This window comes from Cydia pomonella, chromosome 1 (genome assembly GCF_033807575.1).
Source record: "Cydia pomonella isolate Wapato2018A chromosome 1, ilCydPomo1, whole genome shotgun sequence".
Taxonomy (NCBI): domain Eukaryota; kingdom Metazoa; phylum Arthropoda; class Insecta; order Lepidoptera; family Tortricidae; genus Cydia; species Cydia pomonella.
This window is the reverse complement of record NC_084703.1, coordinates 33,422,940-33,449,314: the sequence shown is the minus strand read 5'-3', so window position 1 is coordinate 33,449,314 and position 26,375 is coordinate 33,422,940. Positions and strand designations below refer to the sequence as shown.

At 35.6% G+C, this 26,375-nt stretch overlaps 2 protein-coding genes across 2 annotated transcripts; one reads left to right on the top strand and one right to left on the bottom strand.

Annotated features, from left to right (window-relative positions):
* The first annotated feature begins 5,816 nt into the window (after positions 1 to 5,816).
* On the top strand, positions 5,817 to 19,271 carry LOC133520380 (uncharacterized). The gene is made up of 3 exons (XM_061854767.1): positions 5,817 to 6,756; positions 15,627 to 15,795; positions 18,817 to 19,271. Exons 1-3 carry the CDS (start codon positions 6,181 to 6,183, stop codon positions 19,137 to 19,139), a joined length of 1,068 nt encoding a protein of 355 aa, XP_061710751.1. The 5' UTR covers positions 5,817 to 6,180; the 3' UTR covers positions 19,140 to 19,271.
* Positions 19,272 to 21,874: 2,603 nt separating this feature from the next.
* Positions 21,875 to 23,387, bottom strand: LOC133520335 (ommochrome-binding protein-like). Its single transcript, XM_061854709.1, has 2 exons — positions 23,193 to 23,387; positions 21,875 to 22,926 (listed from the first exon to the last, which is right to left on the bottom strand). The coding sequence occupies exon 2, from the start codon at positions 22,813 to 22,815 to the stop codon at positions 21,982 to 21,984; it is 834 nt and encodes a 277-aa protein (XP_061710693.1). The 5' UTR covers positions 22,816 to 22,926; positions 23,193 to 23,387; the 3' UTR covers positions 21,875 to 21,981.
* Positions 23,388 to 26,375: the final 2,988 nt, after the last annotated feature.

Sequence of the window (26,375 nt, the reverse complement as noted above, 5' to 3'; positions counted from 1 at the left end):
AAATAAGAAATGTTGGAAGCCTTGTCCCGGGCCCGGGCCGTTCTAGCGAGTCATCCTTAACAGGGAAGTATACCACGTGATCGTCCATACAAAAGGAGAAAACGTTTCTCCACTTCTAAACACATACAAACATTTTCCATTCTCCATGATTTTTTTAAGGTTATTGACACAATTAAAAACAAGGGTTATAGGTTGACCTTTTCTTAAATGAGCTGATTTAGATTTGATACTGCGATTAAAGCGAAACCTATAAACCTAGAATATATTATGCTGAAGCGATCGACATCAAAATCAAAGTGATTTGTTAAGACTTAGTGGTAAACGTTTTCTCCCGAAATGGATTTTCATAGAATAATTACCGTTACTTCGTTAGATTCAAAAAGCTAAGTATTCTTCCATCTTAATAAATAAAAAAAATAAATGGAACGAATCATCAGCTGAGATGGTTCGTTCTATAGGATACTATAGTCTGTTTTTTAACCATCTAGTAACTGCACTGCCCATAAGAAATAGTACGGAACGTTCATTAATTCTTGTATAGAAAATATATGGCGTAGTAATTTATAGTTAAAAAAACGTCACTTTACATAGATATGTTTACATTTGTAGCAGTCTTCTTGTGACTCATGTCTTGTGCTACTTGCACAGTTCAAAGGTAAATATTCAAAGCCGGTGTTCTAATAAACGTTAACAAGAGTGTTTATAAAGATGAACACGTGACCCCTGACTCGGTCACACCGGACACGGGGTCACTCGGACTACAGAGGATCATAGCTAACCAACTAATCATATTCAATTATACCATTTAAGACTCAGTAATTATGGAGAGGCCTTAGTAAGCAAAATTACCACCTACATCCTGCTCAACCCGTGGCCCGGCGTGACCTCTAGCCTGATTCCAAGATGTTGTTTCCCGTAGCTAGGCGGAGTCATCATCTTCTTAATGTTAGTCCTTATTGTCACAACTTTTCGCCAAAACTTGCTAAGTTAGCCTGGGGTCGGCTTGGTAACTTAATCGGTAACCTAAAAATGGCGCAGACACTATCTAGTTTTACGAAAGCGACTGTGATGTCTAGAAACTTATAGGGGAAACTAGGCAATTAAATTTTTCGATTATACTTTTTTTTTATTTGAAAATGTAATGGTATTTTTAATATCATCATGAGCTCTTTCGATCTTTATTTACGAGAAAATAGTGAGATCATTTTTTTCTCATGTTAAAAGGATTTATACCACGTGATTGATCGTCTATACAAAAAAGAGAATACGTTTTTCCACTTCTAAATGATTTCCATTCTCTATGATTTTTTAGTATATTATTGACACAATAAAAAACTAGGTTTATAAGTTTATCGTTCTTTTTTAACTGCAATACAAAAAAAAATATTTAAAAAAACGAACCTATAAACTTAGAATATATTATGATGAAGCGATCAACATCAATGGGACTGTTAGTACTTAGTGGAAAACGCTTTCTCCGGAAATGGAATTTCATAGAAAAAGTACCGTTATTTCGCTAGAGTCACAAAGCTATTCTTCCCTCTTAACATATTTCGTAGACTTTGTATGAGAAAGAAAGAGCCTGTGATTGAGAAGAATAACAATATTTTTTTCACGTCAGCAGCACGAACAAGGGTAATTTGCTGCTTAAAAATAGTGAGCAAAATCGCATTTTGCTCACCGAGTGAGACAAAATAACATTCAAGTGACCTTTAGATTCGAATGTCATTTCAACGTGCGGGGCCTAATACAAGTTCGAAATATTTCGATTCTATTGTCTTTATCCCTTTCACGTCATTAGCAAAAAGAAAGAGACAAAAAAGTGCATACGTAATTCAACGCTATATTGACGGTTTATAATAGACCCCCGAAATAAGTCAGACCGCATCGTTCCAAAACACCCTACGAGTCTTCATTCGTAATAATTAATTAATGAAATAACAGTTTAAAATTTAATAAAAACACCATATTTTACGTATTTTATTATACAATCAAAACAATGAACTTATACAAATTTACGCAATTGTTACGCAGTAAATATTTCTACTTAACTACTTTTAACGATCTCTACTATAGTTGACAAATAGTAGTATCCGCAATTCGGACCGGATCTCACAAAGTTTTTTTTTTAACAAAAAAAAGTTGTCGATTGAATTGTCAATTGATGTTGGTTAATTCATTATTTATTTCGTATTATTTTATTGAAATTTCTTTCGTTTTGTTTTATTGCGGTAATTAAAGTTAATTGTTACCTACCTTACCTTATACCTTCAGAAAACATGAGTGAAATAGTGATCCGTCCGTCTGGATTACATTTTTTCAGGTTGTATTTTTTGATGGCTGACTGACGTGAAAAATTTTGTGTACTACACGAGATCAAAGTTATTTACATCTCGTGCGCTTTTGAGTCCCTTACTACGCTCAAGATTCTAAATTAGATTCACTCGCTACGCTCGTGAATCTATTATAGAATCTTTTGCTTGCACGGGACTCAAAACAAGCACTCGAAGAAATATAAAACTTTGCTCTCTTGTTGTACAAATAACTATTTCCAAATTCCAATTTTCTTAAAATGCCCCAATAAAAATTATATTTCGTAAATAAGTTCTAATAAACTCATCCGCATGGCTTACCGCTAGGCTACGAGTGCCTAAGTAGTAGCACAATCGGATTAAGACGAACCTCGAAATCTCTTGAACAGTCATGAAATTTGGTACGTATATAAATTAAAGTCCCCTTTTTTATGCTCACATCATTTAACATTTGGGACCTCGAGGAATCGCAGCCATCATGGAAAATGTGTACCATCCAGGAGAAATTCGCGTTTTACTCAAAATCTACGTCCTTCACGAAAATATCGGTTAAGGCAACATTCAAGCTTATTAAATTCTACACAAAATAGGTAGTCCCAGACAACTCTGCGGAAAAAATACATCTTGCTATAAAAATCACACGTTGAACCCAGATTAAACGCTTATACACTTCCAGGGGACATTCTCTTAATAGAAAACTCGGAGGAATAGGAATTCCACTTTTTACTAATACATTTGTACGAGATCTACCCCAATATTAACATTTTACTCGACTACAACTTAACCAGAAAGTAGGGTTATGGGCTTAAGTACTGATGATTCAGTACACCCTGTAGCTTAGGATACTGGACGGATTTTTTAAAAATGACAATTTAAAATTGACTAAATTAAATGGCTATTATATATTATATAATATTACACATGTAACTGTAATGCAGTATGTTAGGGGTGTCAAACATGCGTCTACAATTAAAAGTGCATTTAGAAAATCTTTAGTCAAACAAATAAATAAATTTCAAGTTGTTTCCATGATAGGCCTCTGAATTAATTAGGTTAAGATATTTAAAAATAAATAAAAAACATATACACACGAACAAAGCACCCCCTCCTTTTTAAAGTCGGTTAACACGGTAGGCATTATTTGGTGAATTTCTGCTTATTAAAATTTGATTATCTATTAGGCCTTCAAAATAAATGTTAAGTAATTATTTGTTTATGTATATGTATATTACTCGTATGTATACATTTCTCCGAAACTATTTATCAGATCGGATCGGACTGAGAACATTGTTTTGTTTATGAGAATTGCGAACGCGACGCGACGGCCTTCTGAAAATTGCACGATTTCACATTAATATTAATAGTAAGCAGTAGGTACTGCCAGTTACATCATCTGCAGAAGTTATCATATTTTCAAACAACATGTAACCACACGTGTAATTATAGAAATGCGCTCATTTAGTTTGATCTTTTTGGTAATTAAACATGACAATATTTCATTTTTATAAAACCTGATATGATTTGGAAGTATTTTGCTTCCTGAACACTGCAATATATAAATATAAATTGAATATGGTTAATTACAAAAAATACACAAGAATTAAAATAAATTTGGGATTTTACCAATTCTACGACACAATACGTAAAATGCCATTGCCTATCATCACGAAAAAAAATTACCTGTCATAATTTTGGATTTGACATTGTCATATAAATACGACGTATTGGTTGAATTTCAAAACAAAGAGAGATTTATTTATATTATTAAGTTTCTATGTACTAATCGTTTTTAAAATGGATAAAGCCGTATGGATTGATGAGGTATATACACAAAGTATAGGTACCATAGGTACCAAATACTGTTTCGTCCCTTACCTTTGCAAAAATAACAAAAATAATTCGTCGAAGATATCGGTACAAACATTTAAATACATTACATTCGTTAGTGTTTATCCGTCGATCCGTCTTATCCGTATGACAGCCTGCTATCGTATTCGTGTATCAGTATCCGTTATAATATCCAAATCGTCGTAGAAAAACTGACTTATATTTTATCAAAATTGTTTTAATACAACAACGGATCAGTTTAAAACATTGACAATTACAGACAGCGTCAGATTAATTAATTAAGTAACTGGAGAACTGGAGTTACGCCATTTTAGAATAAGTACACATTAAAAAAATTATAATAAATTAAATACAAATCCTAGTGGAAAAATACACTATTAGCGTATTCCTCGTTTCAAAGTATAGATAACTAATAAAATTATAGTCTCAGAAAATTGAAATGTTGTCAATTACTTAGTTCGAAATTAATAGTTTAATAAAGTACACAAGACTGACTTTTGTGCCTAAATAATTATTAAACTTAATTATATATGGATACAAAATTATTATCCCTTATTTTAATTTTTTTTATAATTAGGTTTATGTCGAGTACATATTTCCTTTATACAAAAAAATACTTTTTACAAGGAAATTTGACATCGTTACACTTTTTTTTTAAGTTCTACACAAAAACGTCTCATAATTACAAAAATTACGAGTCTCTATCAAACCATAAATTAATGTCAAAATCGACAACATAGCCTTATACCTTTAAACGAGCAATTCTATATATATATTTCGGGGATCTCGGAAACGGCTCTAACGATTTCGATGAAATTTTCTATATGGAGGTTTTCGGGGGCGAAAAATCGATCTAGCTAGGTCTTATCTCAGGGAAAACGCGCATTTCTGAGTTGAAGTATATGAGCAATAAAGTCGTACATATTTTTGGCACATTTTTTGTACCGATATTTTCAGACGTGACTGAACATACATAATAAGCATAAAGTTCAATTGATTTTATTTTGTATTTTTGTATTAACCTTGAAACATTTGCATTAGTTATCCCTGAAAAAATTGATAAAAAATAAAGTAGGATATTTCCTTTAAGTACACAAAACAACCTGTACGACTTTCCTCGGAGGAATCACTGAATCCTGAGTCACGAACTCTGACCTAGTTCATGAGACAGAGGTTCAATTTAATATAAACCTAATATAAGTTTACTGTAATAGTTGTAATTTAGTGTAAGGCTGAGTCATACTGTATTAGGTTTCAAGTAAATAAAGTTAATTTTATTACAACTGTGCTTTGTATTTGGTCAAAAACTCTTGTTGTTTGAAGAGTAGATATTTATTTTATTACCTTTAAAAACCGGTCAAGTGAGTTCATTTTGCGCATGGAAGGTTCTGTATAAACATTTATTTTTGTTGGACCCGTCCTAAGCCCCCCCCCCCCCCCCCCCCCACACACACAAGTATCTTGAAAGTCGTGTAATATGTCAAATATTATTTTCATATTTGCCAGGTGCTTTCTGTGAAGGAAAAACATCGTGAGGGAACTGGGCGTATATCCCAATAAGGCTTAGTGTGCCCTCTGGGTTATAGTTTTGTACTATTTAGGTTGATAGCCTAACCGTACCTCGGATTCCTTTAGGATGCAACTAGAAACACGCTAAGAAGGAAGAGGAGAATTTTACTTAAATAATATCACAAATGTTGATCTATGTAGATTGGCCATTTAAGTGTCACTTATAGGTAGGTGGCTCTTCATAAACGCTAGGTGGTACGCTCACATTTCCCAAACTAGGCGGGTTCCATCATTCAATACCAGGCTTTATTTCGATTTTAAGACGGCTCATATCCATGCATTACCGCGAGTTCCCCAGTTCGTTATCACTCCACCTACGACTATCATCAAGCTTAGTTAATTTACATGCTACTCGGAGAGCGGCCTCAAACAGTCACACATTATATTGACCACTAAGTATCACGCGACGTGGTCCCCGCGCCGTACATTTTCGAATTATCTCGAGAAAAAAATGCTTTCCATATTAATAATTAGTGCATTATTTAGCGCAACCAAATGCGCAAGCTACCAACGAGACGACAGTAGCTATTCCACTTATTCGACCGCCTCCAATTTGTACGATGAATATGGACAGAGAAATTTAAATTTCGGAGATGACATAGCGGGTGTGCCGGGTGGTACCAGGTACCCTAATTCTTACCTAGATTCCTCCTCTACCGGTTACAACGGTGTACTCCAAGGGCCGAACAATAATTTATACCCCGGGTACAGCACCCCGCGGTATGCACCAGGCTATGACAATTACGGTCAAAGCTACGGTCAAAACTATGGGCCAAACTACGGACAAAACTATGATCAAGGCTACGGACAGAGCTATGGACAACAAGGATTCAGCTCCTATGAATTTCCATTTGTGAGGAACAATAGGGATTATTGCATAAATAGAGCGCCACAGACCGGCATCTGGGTGGAGCGTCTGATGGGCATGTGGTACGGCGTGGAGCTGGTGCAGCACCTGGCCGGGGACACGCGGGTGGACTACGGGAGGACTTGCATTGTCATACACATTTCGGAGCCTAAAGACAGGGTGAGTCATCATTAATACTTGTTATCACATTTTAAAGGCGACTTATATTTATTTACAGTACATATTTGGCCTGACGACCTGTCTGGCCTAGTAGGTAGTGACCCTGCTTTACTGTGAGACTTAGTCAATTTATGTAATAATGTCCTATAATATTTATTTATTTATAATAAATAGGCAAATGCAATGTGTTAAATTAACTCAACTATTAAACCTGTGATGTACAGTCAGCTGCAGAGATAAATAGAAATGTGTTTGCAGAAGGGGTCAACGTCTACAACTGACTGTACTTATACCTTGCATAGCGACGCCACGTATTTCGCATTAATTAAGAAGTAAACAGACATGGAATATTCCTAATGTTTATTAGTAGCCGCACTATAGGGATAATAGAACAAAAATTGTTATAGTATAAACTTAACAACAATAAGCACTACCTACGTCTTGATCTCGTCAAACCATTTTTATTTTTAATTTATTTAGGTAAATAAACAGTCACTACAAGAAAGGCTTAAACATAAAGTATTTTAAACACTGTTTACAGTATGTGTGACCAACACCGTTCACCACTTATTAATTAGGTACAATTAGTTAGATAATTCGGAGCATTTTTTTTACAAGTTTTACAACACTGGGGCCTTAAGCTCCGGGAGGCATTGACATTGATAAATTCATGAAGAAGATAAAATAATCTTAACGCTTAACAGTTAACAGTGCATGCAGTGTTACGTTAATATTGAATAGTTACTATTTTTTTCGCTTCATATCAGTAGATGTTACATTTAGTTATTGTCTCTAAGCACATCTATTACAAGTTTTTTATTAAGTTTTTGATTAGTTAATTGTACTAAGGCACTAAAAAGCCTTATAAAGTTGTTTTTTAATTATTTTAATATTATTTACTCGTAACCATGTGCACTTTTATAAAAGTTGCACGTTTGACTTTATTCAGGTCAGATGACGGACCCAGTGACTACGAATTATAAAACAGAACAAACTGTAAGTATCGCATTCGCAACGTACCGACACAAGTCGACATGCGCATGCGGCGAAATAGGGTAACAATGACAATTAGAATTCATTCACATCTTGATCACGCGAGCCGCTTTATTGTGCACTGTAGATAGACTTCAGAAGATCATGGTACTACAGCCTGTACCATTTCACAAAATCGGATTAATTTATAAAACTTCATAACATTTCAATTTCAGTAAATAATTATTTAGCATAATGAGGATATATTCAATTAGACACGAATTCCTACTACGATAAAATGTCCTGTTTACCTACTTACTTCAACCCAAGAGGTGGAGTATAGCGTAAGTACTTAAATAAAACATCAATAATATTGATACGCTTATCCGCGACATAAAAACGTATATATATTCATATAAACTGACCATGTCCGCTATTGTTTTCATTTAATTTAAGCTCTACTTCCACGATTTTTTTCATATTTTTTGGACCTATGGTTCTAAAGTTTGAGGGGCGGTGGGGCACTTTTTTTTCTTTCGGTGCGATTATCTCCGAATATATTCACTTTATCAAAAAAATTTCTTGGAGACCCCTATTAGTTTTGAAAAACCTCTCCAACGATACCCCACACTGCAGGGTGGAAGCAAATAAAATTCACCCCCACTTTACGTGTACCCTAAAATATTTAGATTTTATTATACGACTTTGTCGGCTTTATTAATTTATATGGCCATGGTAAATTTCATCTTTCTAGTACTAACAACCACGGAGCAAAGCCTCGGACAAACAGACACACAGACAGACAAACAGACAGACGGACATGGCGAAACTATAAGGGTTCCTAGTTGACTACAGAACCCTAAAAACACTTCCAAAAGTACAAAACTAATGAGCAAGAATGAATTGAATTACTCTCTATGAAAATATTTTAATCTGTGTTTTTAGAAGTTTCTGTGTTTAAGCGAAATAAATGTCATATACAGAGAAAAAAAGCGGCCAAGTGCGAGTCGGACTCGCCCATGAAGGGTTCCGTACAATTTATGACGTATTAAAAAAACTACTTACTAGATCTCGTTCAAACCAATTTTCGGTGGAAGTTTGCATAGTAATGTATATCATATATTTTTTTTCGTTGTATCGTTCTGTTATTTTAGAAGTTACGGGGGGGGGGGGGGGACACATTTTACCACTTTGGAAGTATCTCTCGCGCAAACTATTCAGTTTAGAAAAAATTATATAAGAAATCTCAATATCATTTTTGAAGACCTATCTCTAGATATCCCACACGTATAGGTATGACGTAAAAATTTTTTTTTTAATTTTATGACGTATTAAAAAAACTGCTTACTAGATCTCGTTCAAACCAATTTTCGGTGGAAGTTTGCATGGTAATGTCATCATATATTTTTTTTTAGTTTTATCAATCTCTTATTTTAGAAGTTACAGGGGGAGGACACATTTTATCACTTTGGAAGTGTCTCTCGCGCAAACTATTCAGTTTAGAAAAAAATGATATTAGAAACCTCAATATCATTTTTGAAGACCTATCCAATAGATACCCCACACGTATGGGTTTGATTGAAAAAAAAAATGAGTTTCAGTTCTAAGTATGGGGAACCCCCAAAATTTATTGTATTTTTTCTACTTTTGTGTGAAAATCTTAATGCGGTTCATAGAATACATCTACTTAACAAATTTGAACAGTATAGTTCTTATAGTTTCGGAAAAAAGTGGCTGTGACATAATCGGACAGACGGACATGACGAATCCATAAGAGTTCCGTTTTTTGCCATTTGGCTACGGAACCCTAAAAAGGACCAAGACCTCCAGTGCCCAGGGCTAGAATCGAGCGTCCTCCGTTTACGCATCATCTCAGCCTCAGTCATAGTTATTTACGCGGTGAATTAAAAAGGCACAGGGTACTTCTACATCTATTAAAGCGTTGTAGGGTCAAATGATAACATCAAATTGAGAGAGGCAGGCGCGCGCGCTTCGACTGTCAGTTGAGCTGCGATCGACCGAGTTCAACCAGATATGTTCGCGCACGCTAAAACTTATAAAACATTCAACTGATTGTACACCATTATAGTAATAACCAAGTGAATGATAAAAAGTGATAATGGAAATAAAAATGAATGTTAATGTTGTTTTACACTTAGCTTTATTATTTTTTAATATCGTGTTTATATTAGGTAATGAAACAAATGAATTTGTTGTTACATGTCATAACGAGCACTTCTACGACGATTTAGACATAAGTGAAATATTGGGCAAGTGGTACGTGGTGGAAGTGTACATGCATTTATCGCGGCAGGGAGTTTACGTTGTGAACAAGTGTCCCGTGGTTACTATACTGAGGGTACGTTACAACGATTGCTTCAGAAAACTTGAATGGATACATTATGAATGCATGTCCTTTAGTTCCTCTGCATATTGTAGATTTTTGTTTGGAACATAATAAAAAAAACCGTATTTAAAAGCTCGATTCAGCAGTCATTAAATTAAGTATTTCACATAAATATATGTAGTATGTACCTACATATATTTTTTATATACTGTTGTCATCTTTAAAATCCTTATTTACTAAAAAAAACTATAATGATATGATATAAAATAATTTGATAGGATATGGAGTCGGAGAACACTGTCCACTGTGGTGGTTTTCATAGTTCGAAAATTGCCCTTACTAGAAAAGTCCAATTTTCTTACCTACAACATTTAGGAAAGTAAATAAAAATAAATAGTTAGGTACTAAGTGGGTATGAGTAATCACTATATAACACTTTATAAAACAAAGTGCCCCGCCGCGTCTGTCTGTATGTATGTTCGCAATAAACTCAAAACTACTGAACGGATTTTCAGGTATCAATAGAATGATTATTGAGAAAGGTTTAGGTGTATAATGTATTAAATTTTTGTGTAGCCGATGCGAAGCCAGGGCGGGTCGGTAGTTGTAATTATTATGGTTCTGATAGCCGGTTATTTCTTTTTTAAATAATTAAAAATAAATAAAAACACATATCATTACTACAGGTACTTATAACGCTGAAATAAAAAACAATATAATGAGACAGTTATTAATGTTTAGTTACCTATAGTTGCAGTTGTTATTGCATGCAATTCAATGATATTGAATAATATAATTATTTTCAGTCTAACACATGTGCTACACTGAAAATTATTGTACTATAAAATTTGCGCATCGTTTAATCATGATAGAATACTGTACAATATTGTACAAGAATATCCTGTAACTTTAATTAAGTATTCTTGCAAATAAATGTTATTGATTGATTGATCGGTTATAGTTCGAAGCCGCGTGTATCGTGTTATTAATGGGTAGATTTGATAAATCTGCGCGTCATCGTGGATGACATGAACTAAACAGGTAGGTACTTAGGTCATACTAAAAGTTCGTATAATCTCAAAAAGTGTAGTTGATTTCTAGTACAGTACGTACAGTCAGCATCAAAAGTAGCGGATGAAACAACGCGCTAAAAGTATCTGATATTCCGGATAACTTTTCCAATTATAAATAAATTTCTAAAATTTGCGCTCTAAAGTATATCTTTTACAGTCTTAGTTGTTCTATATTAAAGACATTACTTTTTGTTAAGCCGTTACAGAATGATACTTATGAAACGTTATTTGATCCGCTACTTTTCATGCTGACTGTACCTAATAGGTTTTTTTTTACTTGGCTCATTTGTTTAGCTAACGTAACCTGAATCTAGTGATATGCAATTTTGTGTAACTTTTTATTATAGAGCACACAAGTGCTATTTTAGTGTAGGAAGTTGCTGTTTAAAGGCGTGATGCCTGATGGCATAACTTTGTTGTCGACTAAGGGCACATTGAAAGTTGGATAAAATTATATAATATTATATTATTATTAATTAACAATTGAAATCGTGCAAAATGCCTGACATAAAATATTTAAATTGCCAGCATTCTTAAAATATACATTACAACCGAAAAAAAAATTAAATAAATAACCTTATATTTTACTGCATGAAATCTAAGTGGTTCATTATAGAAAATTTCATTATTGCCCACGTAGAAGGTATAGTCAGGCAAACAAGTTTGTCAGTAGAAAAAGGCGCGTATTTCAAATTTTCTATGGGACGTCAACCCTTCACGCCTACATTTCTTCAAATTGCCCTTTTGTTCTACCGACGGTTATGGCTTGACAGACTATAGATACTATTTTAATTTTTCATCACACTTCCTCGTAAACGGTATATAGTCGGTCAAGCCATTTGCGTCAGTAGAAAAAACAAGCGGCAACTTAAAAAAGTAGGCGCGAAGGGTTAAGTATCATCCCATAGAAAATTTGAAACCCGTGTTAACTAATAAGCCCTCGCCTTGGGCTTCGGGTTTAAAATGAACAGTTCTTCGTAAATTCTTGTTTACCGCCCTTAATAGCAGCGTTTGGGCTTCGGGTTTAAAATGAACAGTTCTTCGTAAATTCTTGTTTACCGCCCTTAATAGCAGCGTTTTACCTTACAATAAAACGCTTATTAAGCGAAATACCTTATTGGTTCAAATATTAAATAGGCTTCAAATAACGGTACAGAAGCTTAATACCCAATGTATTATATGTTCCGGGCACTGAACCATCATTTTAAAGTAGTAATCGATCGTATTGTGAAAAAATAGTAACATTCCTTCCGCGGCAAACGTATTTCCTTACCGCGAGCGGAGATAGCGCCGCAACAGCCGCGAGCCGTTACGTGCCTGTTCCGGATGCGCCATCCGGCTGATTTGGCTAATCAACTCCCTGCTTCCGATCCGGTGCGCATTTGCCTCAGACCACAGGGGGCCTACCGCGAAAACCGAAAATCGCAAATTGCAGGGATCTTTCTCTTTTACTCTTACTAAGACGTAATTAAAAATGCCCGCAATTGACGAACTTCGATTTTCGCGGTTATAGCCCAAGCCTTCCCTCACATCTCTGCGGTTACAGATGCATTACGATGAGTGTTTTTTTACATGTAAGTTGGATATTGTTTTGGTATATTTATCTGCATATGCAAATAAACTTTCCGAACAATCAATTGGTTCTGCTTAATTTCAGCAGCCGATTATTTTAATTTTAATTTTCATATATTAATAACCGACACATATCACTCGAAAGGATATGTTTAAATTCCTCTATACCTACTGATTCCTACCTTGTATATTCTCTAAAAATAAAATAATGATCCTACAATTAAACTCCTTCCGGCCTTCTACTTTACAATCGTGTTATAATCGAGAGCTTTTCAGTCGAGTGCCATGTTTAGGCCACAAAGACACTCAGTAGCGGCCTAATTAAGGTACGAGATTGAAAAGCTTGATTATATCACTATTGTATACAATACTTTTTATATAATATGAGTCAACTATGTAAAATTAGTTCATTATTCAAAACAGAATCCTGAGCGTATTAGTGAGGTATTTAAAAAGTGTTAACGCCTCCGGTGGAAATAATTTTGCTGCCATGTGAGTCATGTGTCATGTGCCGAATCACCTATGAGGAAATTATTATGTTCCAAAATAATATTAAAACTAAAAACAAATGTATGTAAAGAGGAAATAAAATCGTGTCCTAGAACAGAAAAACGTCACTTTAATCCCGCCTAGCAGGGACAAAAAGCCCTTTTTCGAACGAGTGACGTGAAAAATACTCTGTCTACTATACATAAACAGAATATCTTAGTAGATAAAAGGATAAAACAAAATATCATTTGTTCTATCCTTTGGTTTTGTCCTCTTTACCGCGCCGCGGCGAGACGTGAGTAGTCAAATTCATTATAGTTCACTAAAGAGTTTCGTAATGAACTCATTATAGACGTGTTGGGAGCCCATAGTTCAAAGTTGCGATACAATTATAGTTTGGTATACGAAGTCTTAATTCAACCATTAAAATCGAAGAGTAGAAAAGCCCATTTATATTACCAAATATTACGTACTACTTATTGTGTACCTTACAATCCTCTTATATATTATTTTATTGTTCTTGTATTTTCGTAAGTTTTGATATTCTACATTTATATTTTGGATTTTGTACGTATTTACCTACTTACTGTTGCTATCATTTTATTTCATTAGTATTGTTATTATTTTCATTTTTTTTTGACATCAATGCAAATTTATTACGTAATTGTCTTTCATGAAATAAATAATCTAATCTAATCTATAGGTGTTTTCGGTAATGCGATTGTATGTTCGGTAATTGGGGTAAGGGTATGATTCATTTGGTACTTATGGTCTCTTATTAAGGATATTGATAACAATTAATTTTGAGGACAGAGGCCGAATGTAAGATCATGACCTTTACTCCTACGCGAGTTGCCTGAGTCACGAATGGCATTGAGGAGGTCAACTGACTAACCAACTTTATCTCCGTGATCCCGCGCCGTTAGCACTTATGCGCTTAACTATATTGATTGCACAAGAAGTGCTATGAGGAAACAAAAGGAATTACTTGAAAGAAACGAGGAAATGCATTTTAGAATTAAGTACTTATATATCATATATGGATGACGCGGTTTACTGATTGGGATGTAAGCTCATTTCTTGGGTGTGCACATAAATAGCTAAGTCGATTTCTTAATTGGTGCTTGTTATTTATAAACATAATTTTAAATTAAAGTATAATTTTCAGTACACATGGTGCGATAATTAGCACATTTCGTCATTATGTCGAATGCCATAGACAATTTGCAACTCGTGTCGATTTATCGCCACTCATTACGAATTTCGTATTTTACGCACTCGCCATATCGTAATGTATTACTTATTATGAAAAAAGTTTATAGTTACCTTAAATTTTAAATAGCCATAACGTGATTTGCACATTTTCATATCGAAAATAAGATAAAATTCAACTCCTATATTTAATTAAGAGTTGAATTTTACGAGTATCTTACCTGTTTTTTACTTACTAATTAGTAATTACTGACGTACCACCTTATTAACTAGGTAGATATTGAAATATACCTAATAAAATTATAGCGATACTACCAAAATATCTATTATAACCTGTACACATATAATTATGCAATAAATGATATCTTATCTTATCTTATCTTACTTAGAAAGTATTTAGAATGGGTATTTATTAATAATAGGTACATGCTACCATAAATGAAACAAAACAATTCAAGTAGTTTTTTTATTGCGTGAGCTATCGATCCAATATTGGTTTAATTCCCTACCACTGTCACCTTCCTGCTGCAGTCGATTAGTCTTACACGATGCCGCTCGTTGTGCGCGACCCCTGCGGTGATCGATGATCTTGAGCCGTCATTACTGACTGTACCATACCATACATTGGCAATAATTGACGTACTTAATCATACTGTTACAGTGAGTTACACATTTAAACACAAAAACTAAAAAAGTTTCCCGTTCACTCGAAACGTCGGGAATGTCGGGATGTAATTTAAATTTCATTATTTGCATATAATATACTCCATCAAAATACCTAGTATTATTTCTAAACAATAAAAACTATTAAAAGTCTGATCAAGCAAAATTAAGGATTCCGTACCAACATACATACTTACTAATAAGTAACGATATACATGTAGGTAATATGAAAAGATATAACACCTGCCCAAAATATCACAATAACTTCTACACAGACTGAAGTACTTTTAACGTCTCATGGACTGTATGTATATAAGTACAAGTGTACATTCTTGGGAAGACCCATATTAGGCCAGACTGTACAGCCTGTTTGACAGTAGGTCACACAGACCTCTGGGCGCCCATGAAAACGTTTCCGTGATCATTGCAGATTGATTAATTGCCGTGGCAAACCGTAACCGTTTACACAATAGGTACCTTTGTTTAACTGTGTAGGCTATTTCGAAAAAAATACGATTTTAACGTAGGAAATTTGATTGCAGATCCATTCACATAGGCAGCTGCATCATGTGGAGGCGCTGAACGCTCAGTTCCGCCAGATGTACCGGCACCTGCGCCTGGTGTGGGACGAGGAGGGGCAGACCGTGGAGTACGCGCTCTACTTCAACAATAACTCCGCCGGCTACTGGCAGGCCTTCGGCGGCCAAAATGGTAACTACTCTTGTGTTTTTACTTCTCATATGACTGTGCCTCTGCTGTGTCACTGAAGCTTATTCCATTGCAGCCAAAATGTGTTTTTTAGTTTTACGTTATAGTTTTCATAATATATACCTAAGTATGCTAGTTTTAAGGTATGTACTCGTATTAAAACGTCTATTATTGACCACATTCCAATAACTGGCTACCTTATACTACAATGGCTAAAATAAGAATTCTATTTATTTATTCACACATTTCAAGTCAATCAAATAACACTAGCTCTGAAAATCTACTTGGATTGTGTGAATATTAAACAGAATCCTTTTTAGTATGAGGTGGTCAATTATTGGAAGGTGCCAAATCAGGCCAGTAATAGACGGTGTACCCTATCTATGGGCGGTTATCTATTTTTCACTTCATTTTCATTCATTAGGGACGTATCACGATTAAGCAGTATAATACATATTTCTAATTTTCTGAGCATATAAAAGAAGTTAGCTTGATCCCTGATTCGAAATACGGGATTCCCATCTGTAGTGGAATGTAGTTAGTTATTGTTTTCATAAGCTAGTTTTACTTTTTCCAATATGCTCGGCAAAAGAGTGCAATTGCAATATAGAACTCTAAGGGAAAATTTGCATGTCTTTTCCCCTGATCGATGTTACTGAATAATTAAGGTGCCGCAGTGAAATAGCTTCACTACTTACGCTATATAATCATACGGCAGTGCAATTGTCTTGTTATCGACCGAACCTTTGTTAAAATATCCATAATAAATGTGTTTATTAGGCATTTACGCTTTGACGAATAACTTCGACCCATTTGGAATTATTTGTTATGATATGAAAAACCTTTTCAACCGTTTACCGAATTTATTTAGCAGGTACGGTCCCGTCTGAAAATATCGATACGAAAAAAGTGCCAAAATATGTATACACGACTTTATTGCCCATATATTAAGGTAGTGTATACATATTTTTGGCTCATTTTTCGTACCGATATTTTCAAACGTGACTGTACTTAATGAATGTACTGCAAGCAAGTTTAGGTAAATATATTCCCATAGCTAGCGCAAATTATGATAATATCATTACAAATACGTATTTGTAGGTCGATATGACAAATTATACTCTCACAAAATTGTCATTGAGTCATTGTTTACGGTCTGTTATCATTTATCAACCTCACTTATTCGATCAGTTCACGCCGTTTTCTGTGAATTGGCCATTAAATAGCTTTGCGATGTTAGCGATGTTTTGATTGTCTTAGCAGCGTCCAACTGACATTTTCGCTAACGTCTGCGTAACTTATTTTCTATACCTACATTTTTCTCGCTCTCATAATCGAGTACCTATAAATGAACGAGCTAGCGAATATGTCAGTGTCAAACTGGTGGTAGCTGTACAGTAAATAAGTCACTGTCTGTGAGCGCAAGAGCAAAGCAAATGTTTATATTAATGTTGGTACTTGTAAAATTATACACCATGTTTTTTCACTCCACTAATTTCAAGGCTGGATTCTCAAAAACAACGGTATTGTAATTGCCTCCATTTTCAAATTAATTAATAATTGACTTTTATCTGGTAAGGCCCTTACGAGTGTGTACACTTGCCTTAGTTAGGGCCTGTTTACATAGGTATTGTATTGATTAGTGTTTACTTGTTTAGTACGAATTCATACATTTGCTACTAAACGCGAGTACTAAATCGGACTATGGCAGGTGAAAATGTCGCGGGAGCGACACGGGGACAACATTGCATGAGTGGCTCAGGATGTGAAGAGGTGTGCACCGCTTTCTGCTCAGTGTCTGTTAACAGCCACACTGTACCAACTGCACCTGCGCCTGCACTAAGCATATAGCTCTCGCACCCCCACCCACTTTGAACGACCGACAAAGGCAAGCGAGAGAGAATCCTGCAGCCCCCGGCCCCTGCTCAGTGCTCACTTCAGCCAACCAATGAAGGCAAACCGGAATTAGGGGCCTGACCGACTCTCGGGGGTATGGGATCCAAGAGATGTGACTTTGATATTTCTTCGCGTGCTTGTTTTGAGTCCCGTGCAAGCGAAAGATTCTATAATAGATTCACGAGCGTAGCGAGTGAATCTAATTTAGAATCTTGAGCGTAGTAAGGGACTCAAAAGCGCACGAGATGTAAATAACTTTGATCTCGTGTAGTACACAAAAATTTTCACGTCAGTCAGCCATCAAAAAATACAACCTGAAAAAATGTAATGCAGACGGACGGATTACTATTTCACTCATGTTTTCTGAAGGTATTCTAACAATTAACTTTAATTACCGCAATAAAACAAAACGAAAGAAATTTCAATAAAATAATACGAAAATAATGAATTAATGAACATCAATTGACAGTTCAATCGACAATTTTTTTTTGTTAAAAAAATTTTTTGTAAGATCCGGTCCGAATTGCGGATACTACTATTTGTCAACTATAGTAGAGATCGTTAAAAGTAGTTAAGTAGAATTATTTACTGCGTAACAATTGCGTAAATTTGTATAAGTTCATTGTTTTGATTGTATAATAAAATACGTAAAATATGGTGTTTTTATTAAATTTTAAACTTTTATTTAATTAATTAATTATTACGAATGAAGACTCGTAGGGTGTTTTGGAACGATGCGGTCTGACTTATTTCGGAGGTCTATTATAAACCGTCAATATACCGTTGAATTACGTATGCACTTTTTTGTCTCTTTCTTTTTGCTAATGACGTGAAAGGGATAAAGACAATAGAATCCAAATATTTCGTACTTGTATTAGGCCCCGCACGTTGAAATGACATTCGAATCTAAAGGTCACTTGAATGTTATTTTGTCTCACTCGGTGAGCAAAATGCGATTTTGCTCACTGTTTTTAAGCAGCAAATTACCCTTGTTCGAGCTGCTGACGTGAAAAATAAATATATTATACCTATTAACAAAGGTGCTATCTTTATTTGTAAAATTGACTGATCGAATTCAAATTGATTCCTATCATAAGCACATATTAAAATTAACCCATTAATTTACAGGTTCATTGAGCCAGCGCAGCACATACCGTCAGTTCACCGGTACTGTCCAAGTACTGAAGGCAGTAAACGACCACTTGGTCCTTAACTTTTGTCAAGAAGGCACGAACGGGCAGTCGGCCGAGCTGTACTCCGTGCTGTTCTCGCGCGACCCGCTTAGCATGAGCCGTTGGGAGGTGGAGTCGGTGCACAGCCTCCTCCAGAACAAGAACCTGTCGGTGGCCTCCAGGAGGATGGTCTGCGGCAACGGCGCTGAAGCGCCTACCCACGGCGTCCTGCTCTCGTTCTTGACATGCTTATTTGCGTACATTGTGTGTTCGTCGTAACGGATGTGGTAGTCTTATCAAAGTTAAGAATTTTATGTATTTATTCTACATACATATGATATATTTACAAACATCCTTTTAGCTCAAAAAAGGGTTCATTAAAACTCCGATTACATAAATAATATATCTCTACCGAGACGTTTTTATTTTTCCTATTTTTATTTACGTGATATCTATTAATTATTTGTCATTTAGTGATACATATAGTTACATACCAATGTAACATCTCCATTGAATTCGAATTATCAATTCGTCATTAGCTCAAGCTTATAAATTTTTATATTTAATTTGATTTAAATAAAAGTAGGTATAAAAACTGGCCAAGTGCGTGTCGAACACAATTAATAATCGGAGAGACAGACGGACATGACGAATCTATAAGGGTTCCGTTTTTTGCCATTTGGCTACGGAACCCTAAAAAGCGTATCTTCTTGTAGCTTCATTCATACGTACAATAAAACAATAAGTTAAAAAAATTAGAACCTACTAAGAAATCGCGATCAAAAATTATGTCAACTGTAATTGTCATTTAGAGAATGTTATCATCTCTTAAATAATTTTTAAGGTAACATAATTTACATTTTATATAAGTGGCATTCACAGAGTATGCCACTTTAATTTCCAAGGGAAGACGAGGGCGGGAGGTTTTCCACTTCTAAATGTTTTTCATTCTTCACGATTTTTAGTATGTTATTGATACAATGAAAAACTAGGATTAGGTTTTCCTTTTTTTTTATTTGTAATACAATTTTTTTAACTGAAACCTATAAACGTTGAATATATTATGCTAAAGTGATTTGTTAAGATTTAGTTAGTGGAAAACCTTTTTCTCCTGAAATGGTATTTCATAGAAAAAGTACCGTTATTTCGCTAGGATCGAAAAGCTATTCTTCCCTCATAAGCTTCATAAGCTCTAGTCGCAGTGTGGCATTACCTACTGATGAATTATTTTTCTCGTTTCGTACATTTTAGAGCGCGAGTTTTTGTACTATTTTTTTATTGAACTCTATTTATGGTTATACTTTCATAATAAAAAAAGAAACGAAAGAGTCGAACTATTCACTCTCTTTTAGAATGAGGACGCTTTCAGTGCCCGGCATTGAGGTATACGTCGGACAGTGTACAATATTTTTTACTTTCAGAGCGATTATTTCCAAAAGTATACACAATCAAAAATCGATTTTAGCAACCTGGATGTTATTTTTGAAGATAGGCCTTCAAAAATCAAGTCATGTCAAGGTTGTTGGATCGATTGGTGTGCCAGATATTAATTTAACAAAACATAATATATTTAATTCGCTACATGTAGGTACATGGTACATGTACGGAGTATAAGAAATATATGTTCAAAAACTTCAAAACAAAGTAGCGGCTCATAAAATACACCAACGTTCCAAATTTCATTAAATCTTATACCTTTAAACGAGTATATGTATATATATTTCCGGGATCTCGGAAACGGCTCTAACGATTTTGCTGAAATTTGGTATATGGGGGTTTTTGGGGGTAAACAATCGATCTAGATTAGTCTTATGTTTGGGAAAACGCGTGTTTTCGAGGTTTCATGCGTTTTTCTTTCGACGCAGAATATGGTCGCTAATTTCGTGATACCGGCCACTGTCCGTCTGGTCCAGCGGGTTAAGACGCGGACTGCTAAACGAGTGTTACGGGTTCGAATCTCGCCCGGTGACTAATTTTTTTTTTAAATATATTTCAAGTTTATATATAATTTTTTTAATTTTTATTGTTTTAGACAAGTTTAATGTAGTAAAAAAATGTAGATAAGATTATCACCTATACACCACCATATTACAATAAATAGTTATAACCGAGCAATGCTCGGTCGCCCAGGTACTTATATCTTATACTAGTTAGTAGTTTCCGAGTGAAATGGCTGTGACATACGGACAGACCGACGGACATGACGAAACTATAACGGTTGCGTTTTGGCTACGGAACCCTAAAGTACAGTTACTAAAAGTAGGCATGCCCTTCTGATCTTCTGAAAATCGAGAAGCACATGCAAAGCTGTTTGCGAATACAAGTCTGAAAAGTTAAAATTTGCGACTAGCTTATTAGAGTGCAATATTGCTTGATCAAAATATATCTCGCACGTGTAGGGTGGTGGGTATATAAGCACGAAGCCAAATGCCAGTTCAGTGTCCCCCTCACGTAGTCGATGACGTCATCTCGCCCTTGGGGAGGCACGGGGCAGTGGGTGTGAGGTAAAGTGACTTGTACTCGTATAGAATATATCTTTATTACCTTGCTAATTAGTAATTGTAAAATATGCAAATTCCGTAACATAGTATTAATAGGGAAGGCAGGGGATCTCTCGGCAGCTCGATTGTTAGTTGGAGCTCGATTGTTAGACTATAAATTCAGGGTACTCGGACCTAATTATTGTCTCAAATCTAGATGCACGACAGCCGACAGTCTAATTAGCCAACTCCAGAAAAAAAGAACATCGAGCTTGTCGTTTAAATATATTGAACTTGCCTTAATTTTTTATTGTATTTCATATTTACATTTTTGATTGTATAGCTCCGGGTGCCCAGCCAAGATGCCAATTACTTACGCTACGATAACGAAACGCTATCTGTCTCTCTAACGCACTAATATGTAAGAGACAGAAAGCGTTTCGCTGTCGTAGCGGCTAGCGCAAATGATTGCCATTTTGGCTAAAGAATTAGGGGTTTACAAACGTTATTAACTTTTTTGCAATAAATGGACTATTAATTTATTGCAATTTATTATTACAAATTTAATATGCCTCTAAATACAGAACATGCTAATTGATTAGTATTCTTCCAACATGGCAAGGATAATCCTGGTTAGGTAACTAGTCGCAGTTCCCAGGCAGTAATTTGACGATGTTCTTGGGATCAGAATAAACAATATTATTTTGGCTATCAAATGTGATCCCAAATACATTGCGTACGTAGGCTATTTCCTCTAGAGTATAGTTCTTTTTATTCGTAGCATAAATTGTATGGTTGCTACAAAAATGGGCATGTCCCGTATTATCCAACGCTGCTCCGCGGAAAAGTTTGATATCGGAGTAAAGGTGCCGTTCGTTGGAGCCCTTTTTGATCTGGTAGAGACCGCTGTCGGTTGTAATAAACTGATCACCATCGTTGTCAATAACATATTGATAAATCTTGTCTTTTATGTCACATCGATGCACTTGGCCTGGATCTGTTGCGTTTTTCTTATATACGTACAGTGTTTGAGACGGAAAATCAATGAAGTAAAGATGCTTGTAAAAGAACATATACCAAATATTATGACCGCTCACAATATGCTCAAGACTCTCGCTGTTATTTTTCAGGTTGTATTTATAAATGCCCTTGCTGCCGCCCAGATAGACATGGTGGTTTTCCTCGTCCACAGTCGACGCGAACCCATTGAGAACCCCTTTTATCGCAGTCACATTTTTCTCACCCATTTGTATGTAGCCGATTTCAAATGTGTCTTCTTCATTTTTTCCAACGTTGTAGCTGAAGAAGATTTTGTGTTCATGTTTGTACATAGACAGCTGGTAGGGCCGGTTGATTCCGCTGGCTAAAACGTCTTTCTTGTGAATCTTGCCACGCACGGAGACGGTTTTACATTTTAATTTGTGCTCCCCTGCAGACACTATAGCCACGAGAGCGGCGAGCAGGAATAGTTTCATTGTGCAAGCGCGAGCAAAGTGAAGCTGTCTGTTGAGGCACTGGCGCTGGCGGCGGCTGCGAGCCGCAGCTGCTGGCCCTGATCCTATCGGCGCGGTGTCGGCTCAAGTTCACTAGATAACATACATGTGATTATATTACCTATGGACATATTGTATTAGGGGGCGTATCTCTGGATGTGATCAAGGATTGTAATTCAGATGAAAATATATCATCAAAAAATTATTAGATACCTACTCATACCTACCTATACCTACTTATTAAACTTCGAATCACAAATATATTTGGTCAAATATTTACACTGTACCTCATAATATATGTTACATTACTCTAAGTCGATGAAAACAGAATGTCGGATACCTAATTTAGTAAAATTTACCTTTCAACAGTGCTTGGCAGCAGCCGGTGAACGTTGATGCTCGATCAGAAAACTGAGGTACCGGGAGCGCATATCCGTGAGAAAATGTACACGAATTAGAACGAAACGACACGACTTTCTCGCTCTAACTACGCGAGGGGTGATTCCACCCTCCTACGTACTTAACACCCCCCGATCCGATTGCTTCGTTTGCGCGAGTCAAATTGTTGTCTTTCTCTTTCCTCATACTTATTCTGGTATATTATAAAGAATCAAACAAAAATTAACCAACAATGTTCAAAACAATATACATATAAGTATATGTGTATATTAATACGTTCGCTCAATGTATAGGTAATATAGGTAAATGGTTTCTGTCAAAATTTTCGTTGCGGAATTACTAAGTAAATGTTAAATATATTAATATATATAAAAATTCTTATAAACAAATTAATAGAGTAATGAAAAAAACTAAACTACACCTACCGGGATATTTTTTTTAAATGTGCTTTCTGTATTTAATACGTTCTTTTACTTTTCATTACATCTTTAAAAAAATTCACGACGTCATTACTATGACTGTATAAGATAAAATATTTTATGTATAAAATTTCAATTGTGTCCAGCGGCGGTATCATGGTCGCATTTTTATCACTTGTCATGTTTTGTGTCACTTTCGCACTAACATACTTGTTAGAACGTGACAGACATGATGACAGATGATAAAACACCGACCATATTAGCCCTACAGCAATGGCCGCATGGTTCAATTTCTATCGCTTGTCACTATGCCCGTCACTTTTGCACTTACATACTTGTTAGAACGTGACAGGCATGGTGACAAATGATAAAGAGCCGAGTCGAGAAATGATAAAGAGCCGACCATCTTAGCCCTACTGCGTTGCGTTGGTCGCATTTTTATCACATAACATGTCATGCGTCACTTTCGCACTTACATACTTGTTAGAACGTGACACTTACTTATGACCCTTTGGAATTCGCCACTGTTAGATTTGATATTTTTAAATGAAAAGTTGGTTTTCAGGTAAAAAAAAGCACGTACTTACACCTTAGAATTTAATTTCCTTTCGATACATAACATAAAATAGCCCACTGGAAAATATTAAATGTTGTCTATTGAAAGCGCGTTCTCAAGCTAAAACTTACCTAAAACTCTTGGCTATTTTATGCGCATTAAGGCAAAATAATATTCATAGTAAGTAGGTATCTACATTAGGTATTTACCACAAACTGCTTGAACATGTGTTGCGCTATCGAAGATATCAATTTTATAATATTGTTAAAACTCCGTAACCAAATTCCAAAATTACAAAAAATGTAAAATAATTTGTTTATTGATCGTTTTTGGGGTATTGTTGAAAAATTGTGAGGAGGAGCGTATTAAAAGGATGTACCGTGAATGTGCGTTATTTTGGTAACACGTTTTTTGACCACCACCACCACCACTATACCAGGGGCGGATTAAGAAGGCGCGGGGCCCTTAGCACAATAGCTCTCGGGGCCCCCCGGTTTGAAAAAAAAGGTTTTTTTTACGAAAGGTTAGGTCAAAGGTTAGGTCATTTTTACGATGTCTTAATTTTTTTTGACTAGTTCTCGATTAGTTTGTAACATGTTATGCAGTGTATCTTATAGTTTCGCCATGTCCGTCTGTCCGAGGATTTGCTCCGTGATCGTTAGTGCTAGATAGCTGTAATTTGGCATGGATACATAAATTATGCATTGCGACAGTACGGTGAAATAAAAACTACTTATTAAAAAAATTTGGGTACCTCCCATACAAAATGTTTTTTCTTTATTTTATATTTGCTTTGACCCTACAGTGTGGCGTATGGTTGGATAAGGTCTTTCAAAACGAATTACGGTCTTCAAAATCTTTTATTTATAAAGTTATTATTTTCGGAAATAATCGCTCCGAAAGAAAAAATTAAAGCTTAATATATATTTTCAATGAAAACTATAGAAAACTATAGTACCTACAAGTGTGGTATGCTACTTTTTACTACTATAGTAGTTCTGTCTATACACATTAATTAGTAGACATAACTACTACATTGGCAAAAAGTTGCAGATTTGTACTATAAGCGATTAGGAATAAGGGCGGGGCGCGTCTTCGTGGATGACACGAACTATATGTATATGACGTCATTTAAAATCCGGAGTATTTTTCTTATTTATTTATTTTAAGGAAGTCCAATTTTTTTATTTGTTTATTTTTTTGCCATTTTCAAAAAGCCTAATTTTAATGAAGATGTGTTATCTTATCACATTTCCTATCTTTTATATAGGTTTCCTCCTTACCTTCGGTTTTCATCATCATCGTCGATAATATTGTATTTTTCCCTAGTATGCGAATTTTTAGATATCGGTTCGCCTGCTGCTCGGCCTTAGTTCTTGCTCGAAAATACGACTTGCTGGGATACTTTGGGTATCGGGCCCTATGCAGGGCTTTACATCCGGCCTACGTGAATGCAAAGCCCTGCATAGGGGCCCCGCTGTTTTCTTTTTATAAGGGCTATGCAGCAACTCGGCATATTTCGGGCGCCCGGCCAGCCGTAGAGGAGCGCGTCCTTTGGCCTACTACAAGTTCAAAGCTGATCATCATTAGGCATTAGCTGTAAGGTGCAATTTGTTATTTGAAATAATACATAAATAAATAAATCATCCTTCCTTGCTTTTCTTTTAACACAGTATCTTCTTTTGTTCGTTTCCGAGCTCTGCTGTTTCCTGCAGCTTAGCCATGCACAAAAGTTTTGAGACACTGCACCCCCGGTTTTATGTTAAACTCTGCTCTTGGTCTTTGCGTAAGCCTACAAATTATTTAAATTTGGTATCGTCATAAAGAAAAAATTACAGGATAATAACAAATAATAATAATAGATCAGTATAAGTCAGTAACACGACTTACGAAACAAATACATTGTAAATAAAATGTGATAGTACAGGATCCGCGGAGTGCGAGTTCTACTTGAACTTGGCCGGTTCCACGTGCCAAAATCGCATGGCCAGGGTCGGAGCGCGGGGCCCCCCTTAGGCGCGGGGCCCTTAGCATATGCTTTTTCTGCTGTTCGGTTAATCCGCCACTGCACTATACGACATCACAATAGAACACCGTGACTTCAGTCTTGACAAAAACAAGTTAAAGGAGACCACGTGACACCGCCAGCCGAGGTCGACTATACTAGG

Bases quoted from the DNA above. Each gene is read 5' to 3' on its own strand.
- LOC133520380 (XM_061854767.1), top strand. From the start codon at position 6,181: ATGCTTTCCATATTAATAATTAGTGCATTATTTAGCGCAACCAAATGC. The intron at 6,757-15,626 runs GTGAGTCATCAT...ATTTGATTGCAG, and splicing joins TTTCGGAGCCTAAAGACAGG to ATCCATTCACATAGGCAGCT. The intron at 15,796-18,816 runs GTAACTACTCTT...ATTAATTTACAG, and splicing joins GGCCTTCGGCGGCCAAAATG to GTTCATTGAGCCAGCGCAGC.
- LOC133520335 (XM_061854709.1), bottom strand. From the start codon at position 22,815: ATGAAACTATTCCTGCTCGCCGCTCTCGTGGCTATAGTGTCTGCAGGG.